This window comes from Erythrolamprus reginae, chromosome 2 (assembly GCF_031021105.1).
Source record: "Erythrolamprus reginae isolate rEryReg1 chromosome 2, rEryReg1.hap1, whole genome shotgun sequence".
In the NCBI taxonomy this organism is placed as follows: domain Eukaryota; kingdom Metazoa; phylum Chordata; class Lepidosauria; order Squamata; family Dipsadidae; genus Erythrolamprus; species Erythrolamprus reginae.
In genome coordinates this window covers 312,119,773-312,136,921 of record NC_091951.1, presented here as the reverse complement: position 1 = coordinate 312,136,921, position 17,149 = coordinate 312,119,773, and the positions used below count along the sequence as shown (strand labels likewise).

Below are 17,149 nucleotides of genomic sequence, written 5' to 3'. Positions count from 1 at the left end.
TGACTGCATTCGGTGTATAAGATGCACCGACATTTCCACCCTCTTTTAGATGGGGGAGAAATGTGCATATTATAATCTGAAAAATATGGTATATTGTCTCAGAACAGTTAATAGAACTAGTGGTGTATAGAGTCCAGAAACTCCGAGAGACAGAAGAGTGAACTTATTAATATCCAAATCCATTATGAGCCTGCCCAGTTGACAACAGCTCTTGGAAAGATCCTTAGCAGCAAACTGTCACTTTTTGAAACTTAATCTTATGACTGTGGAAAATTGCTATTTCAGAGGCTCAAGGCATCAATTGTTTCCAGTAATCAGGAGCTGCTGTTTTCGGTCACTTTGGATTGATGATCTGATGCAAAAGGAATTTAAAACCTGTGGTTTTGCAGTTCCCAGGAGCAATACACTTTGAGATGGGAAATACATTCAGAACAACCAAATATTATTCATTCATTTGCTTATTGACTGGAATGATATTCTAGGCTTTATCCAGGTTGGCCAAGAGATAGAATTCACCTCAAAGCCACTCATTGAAGTTCTGGGGTTGAAGTGTGACATGAATGTAGGTCTTCCTTAACCTGCTCCAGCATTTTAAATTCTGCAAAACCAGGGACTTTAAATAGTAAAAAGGTTTAGTTTTGTTAAAAATGTAACTTCAAGGACTTTAGGGACTTTAAATAGTAAAGAAGTCCTAAAAAGGTACTTAAAATAGGTAAAAAGTTGCAAATCCATTTGCAACTTCAGGGACTTTAAATAGTAAAAAAATTAAATTTTGTTTAAAATGTGACAATTTATTTCCTGTAATAGTAGGATTAGAAATACATAGTATTGAGCAAAAATGAATCTAATTTGGTTTTTTTATCAACTTGTCTAGTGTGTTGATAACATACGGTGCAATGGTTTAATGACTATAGTGTTTGAAGAAAATTCCAAAGTCTCTGTGCCACATATGATCAAGTAAGTGTAATTGCATTGACATGTTACAAATGGTTTTGCTTAAATTCAAATATAGATTTATTTATTTATTTATTTATTTATATTTATTTTATTTATTTAAAAAAATTAAAAAAACAATTCATAACTGGATCCAGATGGTTTCAGAGTGATCAATGGCCCCAGGCCTGCCGGCAAAGCCAGCTCTTCGTGGCCTTTCGGAAGGCCAGCAGGGTGGGAGCAGTATGGACCTCAGGAGGCAGCTGGTTCCAGAGAGCCAGAGTTGCCACAGAGAAGGCCCTCCCCTGTGGCCCGGCCAACTGACATTGTCTAGCTGACAGGACCTGAAGAAGGCTCAGAGTCTGTAAGGAGTTGGACAGCCTACAAGTCAAAATAATAAACAAACAAACAAATAAATAAATAAACAAATGCCAACTTTGGGGGCCCTTATCAGATGCTGGGAGCTGTGTGGCAGGAGGCAGTCCTGAAGATAGTCTGGCCTTAAGACATGTAGGGCTTTATAGTTGATAAGAAACACATTGAATTGCATCTGGAGACCAATTGGGAGCAAGTGCTGCTTGCAGAGTGTTGGAGTGATATGAGTGTATCTTGGTGCACCCACAACAGTTTGCGTGGCTGCATTCTGGATCAATCGTAGTCTCTGAATGCTTTTCAGGGGTAGCTCCAAGTAGAGCGCATTACAATAATTGAGCTGTGAGGTGATAAGGCCATAATGACTGTTAGGAGAGACTCCAGATCCAGGTAGGGTTGCAATTGGTGCATTAGGTGGACCTGTGCTAAGATTCCCCTAGCCACAGCTGAGATATGTTGCTCTAGACTCAGCTGGGGATCTAGGAGGACTCCCAGATTGTGAACCCATTCTGAAGGAGTTAATATCCCCCCCCCGGCACCAAGGATGGACAGATGGTCTGGCCCTTTGGAGGCAACACCCATAGCCACTCAGTCTTGGCCAATCTCACTGCTAAACGTAGATTATAAAATATTCATAACAATTATGGTGGAATGATTGAAAAAAAAATTAAATAAAATTCTTTATATTGACCAAAAACAGATTCCTTCCCAATCAACATATAATACTGGAATTATATTAAATCTGCATCCTATTAAACAGCTTGCTTTAATTGTGGTTGACACACAAAAAGCTTTTGATTTTTAATTGGAAATTTTTGAATACACAATTGGAGGTGATGAGATTTGGGGGGAAATTTAATAGAATGATTAGGATAGTACAGTATATTCAAATCAAACAGCAAGAATAATATTAAATGGGGAAACAACAGAAAAATTGAATATATACAAAGGGGTCAGGAAGGATGCCCATTATCACCATTATTATTTATACTCTCTAGAAATTCTATTAAATCAAATCAGAAGAAATCAAGAAATAAAAGGATTAAGAATTAGAAAGGAAGAGTATAAATTATAGGCATTCGTGGATGACATGGTGTTTATAGTTGAGGATCCTTTAGAATCAACTGCGATGGCATAAAGCTGTATTAATGGAATTATATACTGTTTAAAAAAAATAAAGTGAACACTTAAACAACACAATATAATTCCGAGTAAATCAAACTTCTGTGAAATCAAACTGTCCACTTAGGAAGCAACACTGATTGACATTCAATTTCACATGCTTTTGTGTACATTCAACTTTGTACAGAACAAAGTGTTCAATGAGAATATTTCATTCATTCAGATCTAGGATGTGTTATTTGAGTGTTCCCTTTATTTTTTTGAGCACTATATTTTATATATAGGTTTGTTTTGTATGTTGTATTGTTTGTTTATTGTATTGTTGTTTCTGTTTTTTAATTGGAAAATTGTAATTAAAATATTTAAAATAAAAAAGAAGAAAACCACCAAACCTCTTTCTTCATATCTGAGACAATCTGATATATATGTGAAAAACATGTGCCGGATCAAATCCCAGTAAGGGTGTGGCTAGCTGATGAGGCCAGAACAAGGCCGAAATGGTGCTATCCTAGTCTCCCTTAATTTTAAAATTTCAGCAAAAAATATGTGATACATACATACATACATACATACATACATACATACATACATACATACATACATATTGTTCTGAGTTCGGGTTTTGCCCTGTGTAATATTTTGCATGTCTATGCGACGTTTCGGTGAAATCACATTCACCATCATCAGGCTGAAGTTCCAAGCTTCGTGTTGTTGTAACACGAAGCTTGGAACTTCAGCCTGATGATGGTGAATGTGATTTCACCGAAACGTCGCATAGACATGCAAAATATTACACAGGGCAAAACCCGAACTCAGAACAATCTACATACATATACCCGTGAAAATTTACGAAAACAAATATATATATATATATACACACACATACACACACACACATACACACACACACACACACACACACACACACACACACACACACACACAATCCAGAAATCAGAAATCTCTGAATACTACATGGGAAGAAACCCGAATATGCCAAGACCTTCATACCTGTAGTCGTGAAAATCTACGAAAACAAATATATACACACACACATACAATAAGCACACACACACACAAGTATAACATATTTTACTGATAATGAAAAGGAAGGGAGACTATATACTGTATAGATCTATTTTGGGCTTATTTGCCTCCATCAAGTAGTCACGTCCTTACTGTGATTTGAACCTGGAGCCTCTGCCTTGGAAGGCAGAGACTTTAGCCATTAGACCACAGGCTCATCTCCTGTATAAGCTTGTACATATGTATATGACTTTCAAAGCAACTTTTGTAATGTTTTTCAAATAATGTTATGTAGGTCTGATGCCCGTCTTCATAAAGATGACATTGACATCTGCTTCAGCAAAACTCTGAACTCCTGCAAAGTACCGCAGATTCGTTATGCAAGTGTTGAACGCCTTTTGGAAAGATTAACAGACTTGAGATTTCTTAGTATTGATTTTCTTAATACTTTCCTACATACTTACCGCATATTTACTAATGCAACAGTTGTCTTGGAAAAACTGTCTGATGTTTACAAACGGCCTTTCACTTCTATCCCTGTAAGGTGAGTTGCCTTCTACTTTTTAAATTATTTTATGCAAATTTTGGTAATAATAGTCTTCTTTCAAACTGCATTATGTATTAATGGTTTGATAGAACAAAAAATCACTTTTATTCTGCAAGATGCACTTGTTAAGTGAATCTGGTTTCCCTCAGTGACTTTGCTTGTTGGAAGTCAGATGAGAAAGTTACTGTTTTGTATTGAGAACATACTGTTTACTCCCAAGGTCCGCTTGGCAAGCGGGGGAAAAGGAGACTGTTGATTGGTTGAGCCATCTGACAGCTCTGTAAATAAGAGAGCGCTGTCAGCCTGGCTCCTTTGATGGATCTGACTTTCTTACAATAAAGAGCTGTTGTTACAAGTCCTGCCTCCAGCCCCTTCATTACCAGAATTTAACAATTATAAATGGTGATCAAATGACCATGGGACACTGCAATTGTCACAAATACATACCAGTATTAAGTGTTTGAATTTTGATCACATGACCATGCAAGAATTATAAGTGTGAAAACTTGGCATAAGTCACTTTTTTTAGTGCTATTGTAACCTCAAACAATCACTACATGAATGGTTGTACAGTAAAGACTGACTATCAGTAGTTTGGGAAATTTTCTACATGGTATTTAAAACTGTTACCATACAAATTTTTTTTTAAAAAAACCCCTAGGTGTTAGATAGTTTGGACATTCTGCTCTCACATTCTCCAGATATGCATCTTATGAGCCAGGGTGGCACAGTGGTTAGAGTACAGCACTATAGGCTACTTCAGCTAACTGCTAGCTGTAGTTCAGCAGTTCAAATCTCACCACTGGCTCAAGGTTGACTCAGACTTCCATCCTTCTGAGGTGGGTAAAATCAGGGCCCAGATTGTTGTGGACAATATGCTGATTCTGTAAACCGCTTACAGAGGGCTTTAAAAGCACTATGAAGTGGTATATAAGTCTGAATGTTATTGCTATTGCTATCTTGGACAAAGTCCTTGGCAAAGACAGGCCCTGCCTATAAATGTGTTACTCTAATCTCTCTGACCTATGTCGTTGCTGATAAGAATACTTGACAAGCACCAACTAGACCCTAACCAGCGAAATTGATCTTCCTAGCACATGATGATTTCTTATTTAATCACAGATTATAGAAATCAGTTTTGTATCTTAGGTTTTTCATTTTCCAGGGTATTTCCAATTGTTATAAACTACCTATTTTCTTATAAACTACTTTTTAAAGGCATTTCTGACATGGTAAAACTACTTCTGAGTTTCTGATTTGTTTTCTAGGTCTTTGGAACTGTTTTTTGCTACTAATCAAAACAATAGAGAACATATGACTGATGCAAAGTCGCCACACCTCTGCCGCAAGTTTTCTTCCCCTCCACCTTTATCTCTTTCTAGGACGTCTTCACCCGTTAGAACAAGAAAGTTATCATTAAATTCTCCATTAAATTCAAGAATAGTAGCATTAGATCTATCTGCTTCTTCTGCTAACAGTCCTACCTCAACATACAGCCCTGGAATATCATCACCCCCCATGTCAACAAAAGTGCCACTGGATTTAAGCAAAAGCCCTTCGTCTCCAGAGCAAAGCCCTGTTTTTTCAGAAGACAATTCAGAAAATCCACGCAATGAGCTTTGCAATAAGCTACGAAGAAGTATTCGAAGAGGTATTTGTCTGTCTATCTACTGTATCATTTATCTATTTCATTATATTATAGAACAACTTTATAATGTAGTCCTCTTCAATGTGATCTCTTCTAAGTATAGTGGTTAGAAATCTTACAATATCCAGATATCCAGGCAGCAGCTAATGCTCATGTTCTCTGTAAATTTAGGAATCTCTAGAAACTAAGTTAGGAAAAGTGCTGGATATTGCAGTTAATCAGTGCTCACTATGCTTAATGTGATTAACTGGATTACTGTAGAATAGTGGAAGTGGCTTTGCTGATTTTTTTTTTAATGAATACTGTCCACCAGATTTCTGACACCAATATTTCACTTATGTATATATGAAAAGAAGTAAAAAGTAATATTGGAAAAATAGGTTTTTCTGCTTCCAATAGAAATCTACAGAATCTACAGTTAGGTTAACTGACAAAATGTTGCATTTAATTAAGCATTTTAAGGCAATTTTCCCAGGGAGTTTTGCATATCTGGTTTCCTAGTTTCTGGGGGGGGGGGGGGGGGGTTGGGTTATAGCTCCAAACAGTTACCATATCTCCCAAGCTCTAAAACCTGATTTTGATCCCAGATGTTGATGTAATATTGTTGTCTCTGACCCCTCACTTGTTTTTTGTTCTTTGCAAGATTATTTCTGAGTTGTTTGTGCATTTGGTTAATTAAAAACAACCTTCTATATTCTATTTTCTATACAGTTCAGAATGTTAGTTAATGTTAGTTAAACACTAAAAATGCATGGTGTTTGAATCTTTAATTTGGGTTGGGAGTGAATTTTCTTTTAAGAATTTATTGGACAGGCCTAATTAAGCTTTAGACTAGAGTGAATATCCTGCATTCCTTTCCCCCTCTCCAAAGAACTGAGCAGAGATTTAATTCTTTTTTTTTTTCAAATAATTTTTTTATTGATTTTAAAGGTTTACATAAAACAAACATATAACAGTGCACAGTGCATGTGCCCATCACCTAACAACACACACACCCCATCACCCCCACCACCCATACAAGAGGATTCAGAAAAATTTACTTATTTATCTATTAATCCTTGGCTCTATCTTGATCAAATATTACTGAAAGAGTGCTTGTAATTTATTTTTCATATTTACATCACAGATTCTACTTAACATATAATCTTTTACCTTATTCCATCGCACCATCAACTTCTCCAATTTATTCTCATCGAAATTATTTAATCTTATTTCCATAATTTCAAAATATATGTGATCCACCATATACCAGTACCAATTTTGTAATGTCCATTTTGTAGAATCTTTCCAACCTAATACCATCACCGCTTGAGCACTTTCCAATGCTATTTAATTCTAATAACTTTCCTCACTTTCTAATATTACAATAATATTTAGAGACGGGCAGCAAATTGGAAAGAAATTGGTTTTCAAAAGCTGCAGCCTGGGTGAGTGGCCACGCTCCTTTCCATCTGCTGTGGAGAAAGGCTCTGTTTCTTTCTAACCGAGTGCTTCACATTAATCTTTCCTTGCTTCTTTTCTTCCGGGGCTGGAGGGCTTGAGAAGGGGATTAGGGCAGCTCTGGTGGCTTCTTGTGGGGCAGCTTAGGGGGCGGGTCCTCACCTTGGAAGAAAGTGAGGGGTGGAAGAAAAGAGCCTGATGGAACTAGAGCTACAGAAGCAGAGACCAATGCTTACAGCTGGTTGAGGTAACTGCTCCCTTGGCAAACACTGTGTTGGGCCAACAGTGTGCATGCCCACAGAGAGGGCTCTGACTGCCACCACTGACACGTGTGCTATAGGTTTGCCTCCAGGGACTTAGAGTGATTCATGCCTTATTCACCTCTCATCTACTGCAAATGGTCCAAAAGACACTAGTATGGACAGAATTTGGTTCCTCCCATTGAATTCATAAACCACAAAGCATGCTTCTGCTACATGGACTGCACTGGCTCCCAGTAGGCTTCTATGTCTGATGCAGGATGCTAGTTGCTGCTAATAATAATAATAATAATAATAATAATAATAATAATAATAATAATAATTTATTAGATTTGTATGCCGCCCCTTTCCGAGGACTAAGGGCGGCTCACAACAACAATAACAATATAGTACAAATCTAATAGTTAAAGCTAAACTTAAAATCCCACCATCATTTAAAAACAATCGTACACAAACATACCATACTCAAATCTTACTAGTCAGAAGGGGCGCATTAGTCTTCCCATGCCTGGCGGCATAAATGGGTCTTCAGAGTCTTGCGGAAGGGGAGGAGGGTGGGGGCATATCCTGTATAATTTAGGGCTAGGTCACTTGCAGGACTCCCTGTTTTCATTTGGTTTTGTTTCTGGTAGGAAGATCATGCTCTACATCCCTTCTGTCCAACAATGTCATCTTGCTGGACAAGGAGTTAGGCATTTCTTTGCAATGTGTGATCTCTTGAACTGATCATTTTAATTTTTTGCAAGTCATTTAAAATACGACTACAGGCATTTGGACTGGGACATTAACAAGATCTGTTAATTGATTGCTGACCAGTTTATTGTTGAACTGGTAAACTGGAAATGCTTTGCTTGATCTTGGACTGTGATTAGGTGGATCATTGTTTGACTGTAATTTGGTTTAAAACTTTCTGTACATTATCCAGAGTCATTATTTAGATGAGTCCCATGTAAATGGTTTAAATTAATCAATCTTGGTTACTAAGGTGCACTCTTTCAAGATGTTTCTGCTATATAACTTCATAACATGGCAAAAAAGAAATTAATGCTATTTATTGTGAGAGTACAATAAAAAACACCAATAAAACACAGAAATACATAAATATTTTATTCAAGAGACATTTGTAGAAGTACATTTATAGAAGTACAAATTTCAGGCTCAATAATTACTGTGTAAAACTGTATCAACAGCTCCTGGGGCAGCCTGAACTTCTTTAGTTGATACAGGGAGAACATTCTTGGTTGTGTCTTAATAATGATGGTTCCAATATTAAGCATCCATTTCAGATCCTGGGGGATTATAGAACTCAAAAACCTGAAGGACTCTACTATTGATAATATGCAATTAAATATTGTACAGGAGAAACTTATTACATGCAAGGCAAGATAGTTCAAGCCATGATTTGTCATGATTGTGATGACTATGAACTACAGCTCATGAAAACCCCAATTCCACAATCTCAGAAGATTAGAATATTACATGCAATCAATAAAACAAGGATTGTACAGAGGACAAATTGGACCTCTGAAAAGTATAAGCATGTATATGTACTCAGTACTTGGTTTGGGCCCCTTTTGTAGCAAATACTGCCTCAGTGCAGAGTGGTATGGAAGCTATCAGCCTATGACACTGCTAAGGTGTTATAGAAGACCAGAATGCTTTAATAGCAGCCTTCAGCTCTTCTGCGTTGTTCAATCTCATGTCTCTTATCTTTCTCTTGCAATGTCACATAGATTATCTATGGGGTTCAGGTCAGGCGAGTATGCTGGCCAATCAAGCACAGTAATCCCACAGTCATTGAACCAGGTTTTGGTGCTTTTGGCAGTGTAGTCAGGTGCCTTCTGGAAAACGAAGTCTGCATCCCCATAAAGCTCATCTGTGGAAGGAAGCATGAAGTGCTCCAAAATCTCCTGGTAGATGGCTGCATTGACCTTGTATTTAATGAAGCACAGTAGACCAACACCAGCAGATAACATGGCTCCCCAAATCAACACAGACTGTAGAAACTTCACACTGGACTTCAAGCATCTTGCAATGTGTGCATCTATGTTCTTCCTCCATACTCTGGGTCCTTGGCTTCCAAATGAGATGCAAAAGTTTCCACAGTTTGACTTTTTGCGATAGATAGATAGAACCTTAGGAATTAAGCTGGTAATATCTGAGTTTGTTTATTCTTCCAAGCTTGTACTGGAATAACATTACAAAGGGGATAATCTTATAGAAAAAAAAACTTATCAACTAAATCAACTCAGTTGTAATTTATTTTAAATATTAGAGTGTCGTATTTGATAGATTGATTTGATTTTTTCCCATAAAGGTAGAACTAAATCAAATCTCAACACTGAAAAGAAAAGTTTTTCTCAATTAACATTTAATACCAAAATGGTTTTGCAAACAATAAATTTTAGTGAGCTGTATGCTTTCTCTTTTCATTAAATAGTGTTGTAATTCAAATTTCTTCCTTGTTTCTTTAACCTGGATTGTGAGGTTTTGTGTGCACCATTAGACTGTTTAAATAGAACTGGTGTAAAAAACCCCAACATTGCTACTTCCAACTATGTAGTATCACATTTCCCAAAATTATGGTTGAATTGTTGAATTGAGTTAACATTGAGCTGACATTGTACCTTTGCCTACTTCAGAACATCTTGTGCTGGCATCTCCTTAATCTAAAATGTATTTTCCCTAGGTTGCATGGCTGCTGAGCAAATCCAAGAAATTAGGCGGCTACTTTAAGTAGCACTGGCACATGGATAATATGGGTGCCAAAATTATATGAATATATTGATTAATTATTGAACAATGGCGTTGAAATAGAAACCTTTGCAATTTTATCATAATTTGTATCAATTGAATATCTCATACACACCATACCCCAGTCGATCCATGAATTACTTGACATTGTGGTCATCAATTGTTGAGATTTTTTTCTTTTCAATTGTGTATTTTTATATGTGGAATTATAAGTGCTGACTATGTACTGCCCAGATACAAAATACATTCACATTTTTCAAAGTGTGTTTCAGTCAGGCACACTGAAAATCAAGTTTTTAGAATAAGAATTTAGTATGTTTCCTGTATTTATTTAATTGTTTTTTTTAATAGCAGGAGTTTTGGAATCTGTACCAGTTGATCATCCTATCCCAGAAAGTGCCTCAACAGTAGATCCTCCTGAGCTATCTCCATGCAGATCTCCTTCAACTCCACGACATCTACGTTACCGGCAGACAGGAGGTAATATGAAAATATTGACTTTATTACAGGGCTTTGCTGCATGGATTTAAGATGCTTCAATAGGATTTGAATTCTTGTGTAAATCAGTTTGGATTGCAGTCCTGAATTTGTTTCTCTCTCTTTTTAAAAAAATTATCTCTAGGACAGTGATGGCAAACCTTTTTTTGCTTGACTGCCAAAAGGGCGTGCACACACCTGATGTCACTTGCCCACAGCCATAATGCAATGGTCTTCCCTTGTGCATGCATACACAACTACCCCATATTGCCCCCACGTTTCTGAACTTCCAGTTGGCCTGTTGGGCCGTTTTTAGTCATCCACAAGGTCTAGAGGCTTTCCTGAAGCCTGGAGAGGGCAAAAAACAGGCCACCTGGAGAGGGTGAAAAACTGCCACCCCCTGCCTTCCCTGAGACTGAAAATAGAGTTAACATAGGGCAAAGAAAGACTCGCATGCCTTTAGATATGGTTCTGCGTGCCAACCTTGGTACCCATGCCACAGGCTTTCCATCACTGCTCTAGTATATTAATTTCCTCTTTTTTAATGCTTATTTATCACACAGTATATAGAAAAAGAAACTGTAAATAATACAATTAAAAATGACACAGGCAGCAAGAGAAATTTTTGCATTCCACTGTGAAGAAATGTTCTTTTGAACAATATGTACGTTTGTTTGAAAAAAACATTAACTTCAGGCTCCTGACAGATTTTTGTGTTACAAGCTGAGGGCACATTTTGTCTTACCTGGTGTGAGGAAGATACATATGGTACTATTGTTAGAGAGAAATAAATCTATCTTGTACCTAAGAATAAAATACGTGTGTCCTGTATAGATGTCCTAATTAGGTAGATGTCTTATTCTGGCAAAAAGGCTTGGAACTAACTGTTGAGGAAACTACAGAGAGAATAAATACTAGTTAACAAATGAACACACACACACACACACACATATATTGTTGATTTTCTGTTGAAATCACGCTGGTATTCTCAAATATGGGAGGAAACAACGTTGTTTTCCTTTTGCTTCTTGGCACCACGCAGTAGCCATTCCAAGGCAGATACATTTTTCTTTTTCTTTTTTTGTATAGTCAACAACTAGGATTTTATACGGTTACATATTTATGCTGATAAGTGAAAAGGAAGGGAGCCAAATATAGATCTATTTCAGCCTTGTTATGGCCTCATCAACTAGACACACCCTTACTGGGATTTGAACCTGTAGTGTGCTGCGTGCAAGGCAGGATATTAACCTCTGTGCTACAGGCTCGCCTCCAAATCAGCTTTTACCAGGGAAGAGCCATATGGTTGATTTTCAGTTGCAATCAATAAAGGTGAGCCTTTATTGATTTATATATTTTTTTATATATTGCATATAGATATTCTGTTAAGAGATATATAGAGAGATATTCTGTTAGAAATATAATGTTAAGTGATGTGTTTTTATTTATAAAACAATAACAGCTGATGTTTACTTATTTTATTTTGCTTGCAGTACAGGTGACTGACAATGGTCATTGTTCTGTTTCTCCTGCTTCGGCTTTTGCTATTGCTACAGCTGCAGCTGGTCATGGAAGTCCGCCAGGTAAGGTTATTAATAGATCTATTTGAATCAACCCTGATTTGAATTGAACTGGCCTTTTCAGCATGATAAGTTTTCAATTCAAGATTTAAGGACAAACCAATCTATTCTACCTGATACGATATTTGATTTTTTAAGAATAATTTGTTAGTCTGCAATTAGAAGTATCAGAACATTCAACTATCAGTTTATGGACTGAATGGGATAGAAACATTAGGCACACAAACACACACACACACACACACACACACACACACACACACAAATGCTGCTACCATAAATCTTGAATTGCATTTCCAACCTAAATATAAACTTTTGGAAAAATTATAAAATATGATGCTTTTATGAAAAACAACAACTACTGATTTTCCTTGTGGAGTTGCCATGAGTCTTGGCATCACTGCCAAGATTGGCTCCTCCAGGGATATAGCTCCTTAATAAGTAGCTGGCCACCAAGGTAATTTAATAGTAATGTTTTATGTTAATTGTGGTTGGCAAAGGCAGAAGGAGCAATCTGATAAAGATTACAGTAAAATATGCATTCATTTGTTTGCTTGTTTTCTTACTAAGTACATAAGTTCTTCTGACTATACTAATTTGTAAATTTTGTTTTGTTTTATGCCCCTTCTGGCAAATATTTAACATGGATAAAGAAAATGATGTTACGATTATAAAACTAAAAGAAACTACTTTTGGTGAAATTGTCCATGCTGTAGCTGTTGAAAGTGCAAACAACATCTGCTTAATTGCTAGCATTTCAATATCATATTTTTTATAAAAATCAAGGAGAATAGTGTTTCTATTATTAAGGCTGCAGTTTTTCTTAAGTATGAAACTGTGCTTGGCATTTTCTTTCGATTGCTTTTTATCAAAAAATCGGTGTATTACTTTATCTCCAAAGAGTCAACTCTCAGAGGTGCAAAAACTGAACATAAATTTGTGGCAATCTGTCTGTAAATTATATATCTATCTACATATATTCTCTTTGGCTTATAACTTTCACAAACTGTGATGAATTTGAATAGAATTCTATTTTTGTTCCAGAAGTAAGAGCTGTTTTGAATCTGGAGAACTGTTGCTTAGCAATTCTGTCAAATGGTTGGCTAAATGCTTTCTTTCAGACTGGCAAATCACACAATGAAGCTTTTATTAAGCAATTATTAAGCATTAACCTTGTATTAAAGTTACAGTTATCTGAGAAAGATAAAGAGGACTCCTCCTTGTTGATAAATACATGTTAATAAATATATATCTCTCTATATTGAACGGGTCCAAAGACGGGCTACAAGAATGGTGGAAGGTCTTAAGCATAAAATGTGTTGGGAAAGACTTAATGAACTCAATCTGTATAGTCTGGAGGACAAAAGGAAAAGGGGGGACATGATCGAAACATTTAAATATGTTAAAGGATTAAATAAGGTCCAGGAGGGAAGTGTTTTTAATAGGAAAGTGAACACAAGAACAAGGGGACACAATCTGAAGTTAGTTGGGGGAAAGATCAAAAGCAACATGAGAAAATATTATTTTGCTGAAAGAGTAGTAGATCCTTGGAACAAACTTCCAGCAGACATGGTAGATAAATCCACTGAATTTAAACATGCCTGGGATAAACATATATCCATCCTAATATAAAATACAGAAAATAGTATAAGGGCAGACTAGATGGATCATGAGGTCTTTTTCTGCCGTCAGTCTTCTATGTTTCTATATGGAAAGGTGATGCAGTTTAGTGATAATGCATATAAGGTAAGTTCCAGATTCAGTCCTCTGGTCTTCATTTAAAAGCATCAGCAGGTGATGGGACCAAGTTGCCCAGGATGTTCTTGAGATATCCTAAGAGATGGATAATAATTTACATTAGACATGTTACATTTTAACAATGCCTCTGGATTTTAATTTATACTAGAGGTTAGTGAAATGTGCAGTTTTCTTTGCATTAATACATTAGAATTTGAAGTGGGTTATTGTGGTCTGTTCTTGCCCCATGATAAAGTCTGCGATTTCATTTACATTTTATATTAATTAAAATTAAACATTATTCTGCTTTATATGTATTTAAATATGTTAAGATGTTTTTATAAGGAGAAGTATTTTTAAATAAGTATAATTATAAGGCAGAAAAATCAGGAGATAAGGAGTAATTAAATAACCTGCTTCCTTTTTTGGATAATACTTTATTACTCAAATGTGTATATTTTCTACTATGTAGATGCTTGAGAATGTATCTATGCCATTCAACAGCAGTATAAGAAATGACTTTTTAAAAAAAATTCCATTGCCCATTTTCATTTGCATAATGCTATAAAACTGTTATGGAAACCCAGGATTAGTCAAGATTCATTATGTTTTGATAGAAGGAACGTTCTTATTTATGTGAGCAAAATAAATTCCTTTATGACTCATTGTTTCTCTTCAATTGATTTAACATTAATTTGAGCAAAAATTGCAATTTCAAATAACAATAATATAAAGCAAAAAAAATCAAAATGCTGTACATCTTCGCAGGTCTTATTAATTAAATCCTGTGGTTGGGATAGCTGTTCAAAAATACTTCAGACATTTATTAATTATTTCCAAAAAGTGGTATTTGATGGGTGTTCTTTAGAAATTTATAACAAAACAGGAACAAGAAAGTTATCAACACTCTTCTTCATTGCAACATTCTTTTCCATTGGTGGCTATATAAAGGAATGAGAGTAAGATGAATTAAAATCTTAAAAATGCCTTGCTAGATCTGATTAAGAATATAAATTGAACAAGAGTCTGAACAATGATCATCTGGATAGAACTAGACAACAAACAAATACAATAAATCAATAGCAGAGATTGTCATATCTATTCATCAAAAACTAAATCAGAGTCTGGGGCAAAGTATTCCTCAAGGTTCCAATTTATTAACAGAGCCACATTGGCACATCTGGGAGAAAGCCAAATCTGAAGTCCCAGGGATTTCTCCAACCAGTTGTGGCCTGACAGCTGCATTATGTTGGCTTAAAGCTCTTTTGTGAATTAATTCACATGTTTAACCCGCGATTGACATTTTCAGAAGTCCCTTTATTCCCCTTTGCATATTAAGAATATAAACTCCATTAATAATTAAGTGCAAAGATGGCACATTCTCTTTTAAGTAATTCAATCAGTATAGCTTTGATTTTATCATATTGAATAATAGACGGAAAGTTAAATCTCCATTTCATCATAAGACTAGAAATTATTGAAAGTTGACTTGTTTAGTATCCAGATAAAATCCCACCTCTAATTCTGTGTTATATTGCAGTATGTGTATTGCAAGTAATGCAATAAGTAGCAGAATGATTCCTACAAAACAGCACACTTTAAGTCTGACTGTCTCAAAATCAGTCATAGTAGGTGCTAAAAAGAAGACAAGCATTCTCCCTTAGAGGTAGAATAAGTCCTTCCTATAGGAAATCTGAGCAAAGTAGAAAAGTGTTATTTTTCTAATGGGAAATGGAAAGCCATTTTGAATTTTCCCTGCATGTGACACTGTTTATATATATCTATTCAGTTTTAAGAGAATCAGTTTAGTATAGCGGTTAAGGAATCAGGCTAGAAAAGTGAGTTTTAGTCCCGCTTTTGGTATGAACCAACTGAGTGGACCAGTTATCCTCTCTCAGCTCTAGGAACCAGGCAATAGTCAAATAATTCTGAAAACTGTAGACACTACAGGTAATCTACAGCAGTGTTTCCCAACCTTGGCAACTTGAAGATATCTGGACTTCAACTCCCAGAATTCCAAAGCCAGCATTCACTGGCTGGGGAATTCTGGGAGTTGAAGTCCAGATATCTTCAACTTGCCAAGGTTGGGAAACACTGATCTACAGCATGCTATAAATAGAGTGAAGCCTGGAAGCTATACATCTGTCTATCGAATGTTTGGGATATTTAATTTGTCTGAACAGATGGCTGCTCAGACTAACTGCTCACATGGACATTCAGCTCTAATATTTTTGGTTCTTAAAAGGTGTGAGGAATGCAATGTGGACAACAATCAGCATATTATTTCTCTTGCTTCTTGGTTCAAACAGGTAGTACATAACTTGCTCATTGATTTAGGAAAAATGGACCAGTTATGGGAAATAGATATAAACTATACATTTATAGAATGATTGTTGTTAAATATGCTAGATTTTGTACTGCACTATTGCTTTGAAAATACACATTTTATCATCTGATGTCTGTCTTGGGGCTAGCCTTAATCTGGGTTGGAGTTTGTGGCTTGATGTGCCTTTATGCAATTTTGATTAGATATACGCTATTTAAAATGCTGTTAATACACTCTGCATGACTTTGCCTTTGAAAAATGATCAGAGACTTCACTGATCCATAAAGCAAATGGCCATGTTATTAACAGAAGCAACATATTGAGTCCAAGCAATTACATTAATGTATTAAGAAAACCGTGAACCTTAATTATTTGATCCTTAACTACCAATGTTTGAAACCATAAGGAATTGACTTATTAAAGACTATTTACCAGTAGGAGTTCATATTTACATAAGGTCAGAAAAGAACACCTTGACAGATATATGAGGCAGTAAACAGTGGGACCGTCTACTACTTCATATATTCCAGTGGCCGGGTCTGAGCCCACAGAGTCGGTCTTCTCCAAGTCCCGTCAGCCAAACAATGTTGCCTGGCGGGACGTAGAGAAGGGCCTTCTCTGTGGCAGCTCTGGCCCTCTAGAATCAACTTCCACCAGAGATTCACACCACCACCACTCTCCTTGCCTTTCGTAAGACTCTGAAGACACATCTCTGCCGGCAAGCCTGGGGCGGTTTAGCATTGTCATCAGTTCCGGCTAACAGTATGAGTGAATGAGTGTAACTGGTTTTTAGTTGAAATGGTCTTAATTATTGGGTTTCATATTAGATTTTGGGTTTATTACATTTTTATTTTTTGTACTGATTTTATTGTGTAAGCTGCTCTGAGTCCTCTGGGGAAGGGCGACCGAGAAATCCAAATAAATAAA

General features: G+C 36.2%; 2 protein-coding genes across 3 annotated transcripts in view; both read left to right on the top strand.

Moving 5' to 3' along the window:
- The window catches only part of FAM151B (family with sequence similarity 151 member B), a 786,337-nt gene that overhangs the window by 258,612 nt on the left and 510,576 nt on the right, over window positions 1–17,149 (top strand). The gene's annotated exons all lie outside the window — the stretch shown is intronic.
- Window positions 1–17,149, top strand: part of RASGRF2 (Ras protein specific guanine nucleotide releasing factor 2) — a 111,374-nt gene that overhangs the window by 62,480 nt on the left and 31,745 nt on the right. Inside the window, exons 13-17 of one of the 2 annotated variants that reach the window (XM_070743085.1) lie at window positions 875–957; window positions 3,749–3,997; window positions 5,269–5,651; window positions 10,457–10,582; window positions 12,073–12,162. In XM_070743085.1, coding sequence (XP_070599186.1) covers window positions 875–957; window positions 3,749–3,997; window positions 5,269–5,651; window positions 10,457–10,582; window positions 12,073–12,162 — 931 coding nt within the window. Of the gene's footprint in view, window positions 1–874; window positions 958–3,748; window positions 3,998–5,268; window positions 5,652–10,453; window positions 10,583–12,072; window positions 12,163–17,149 lie in introns of both variants that reach the window. The other variant, XM_070743087.1, reaches the window with a different exon arrangement.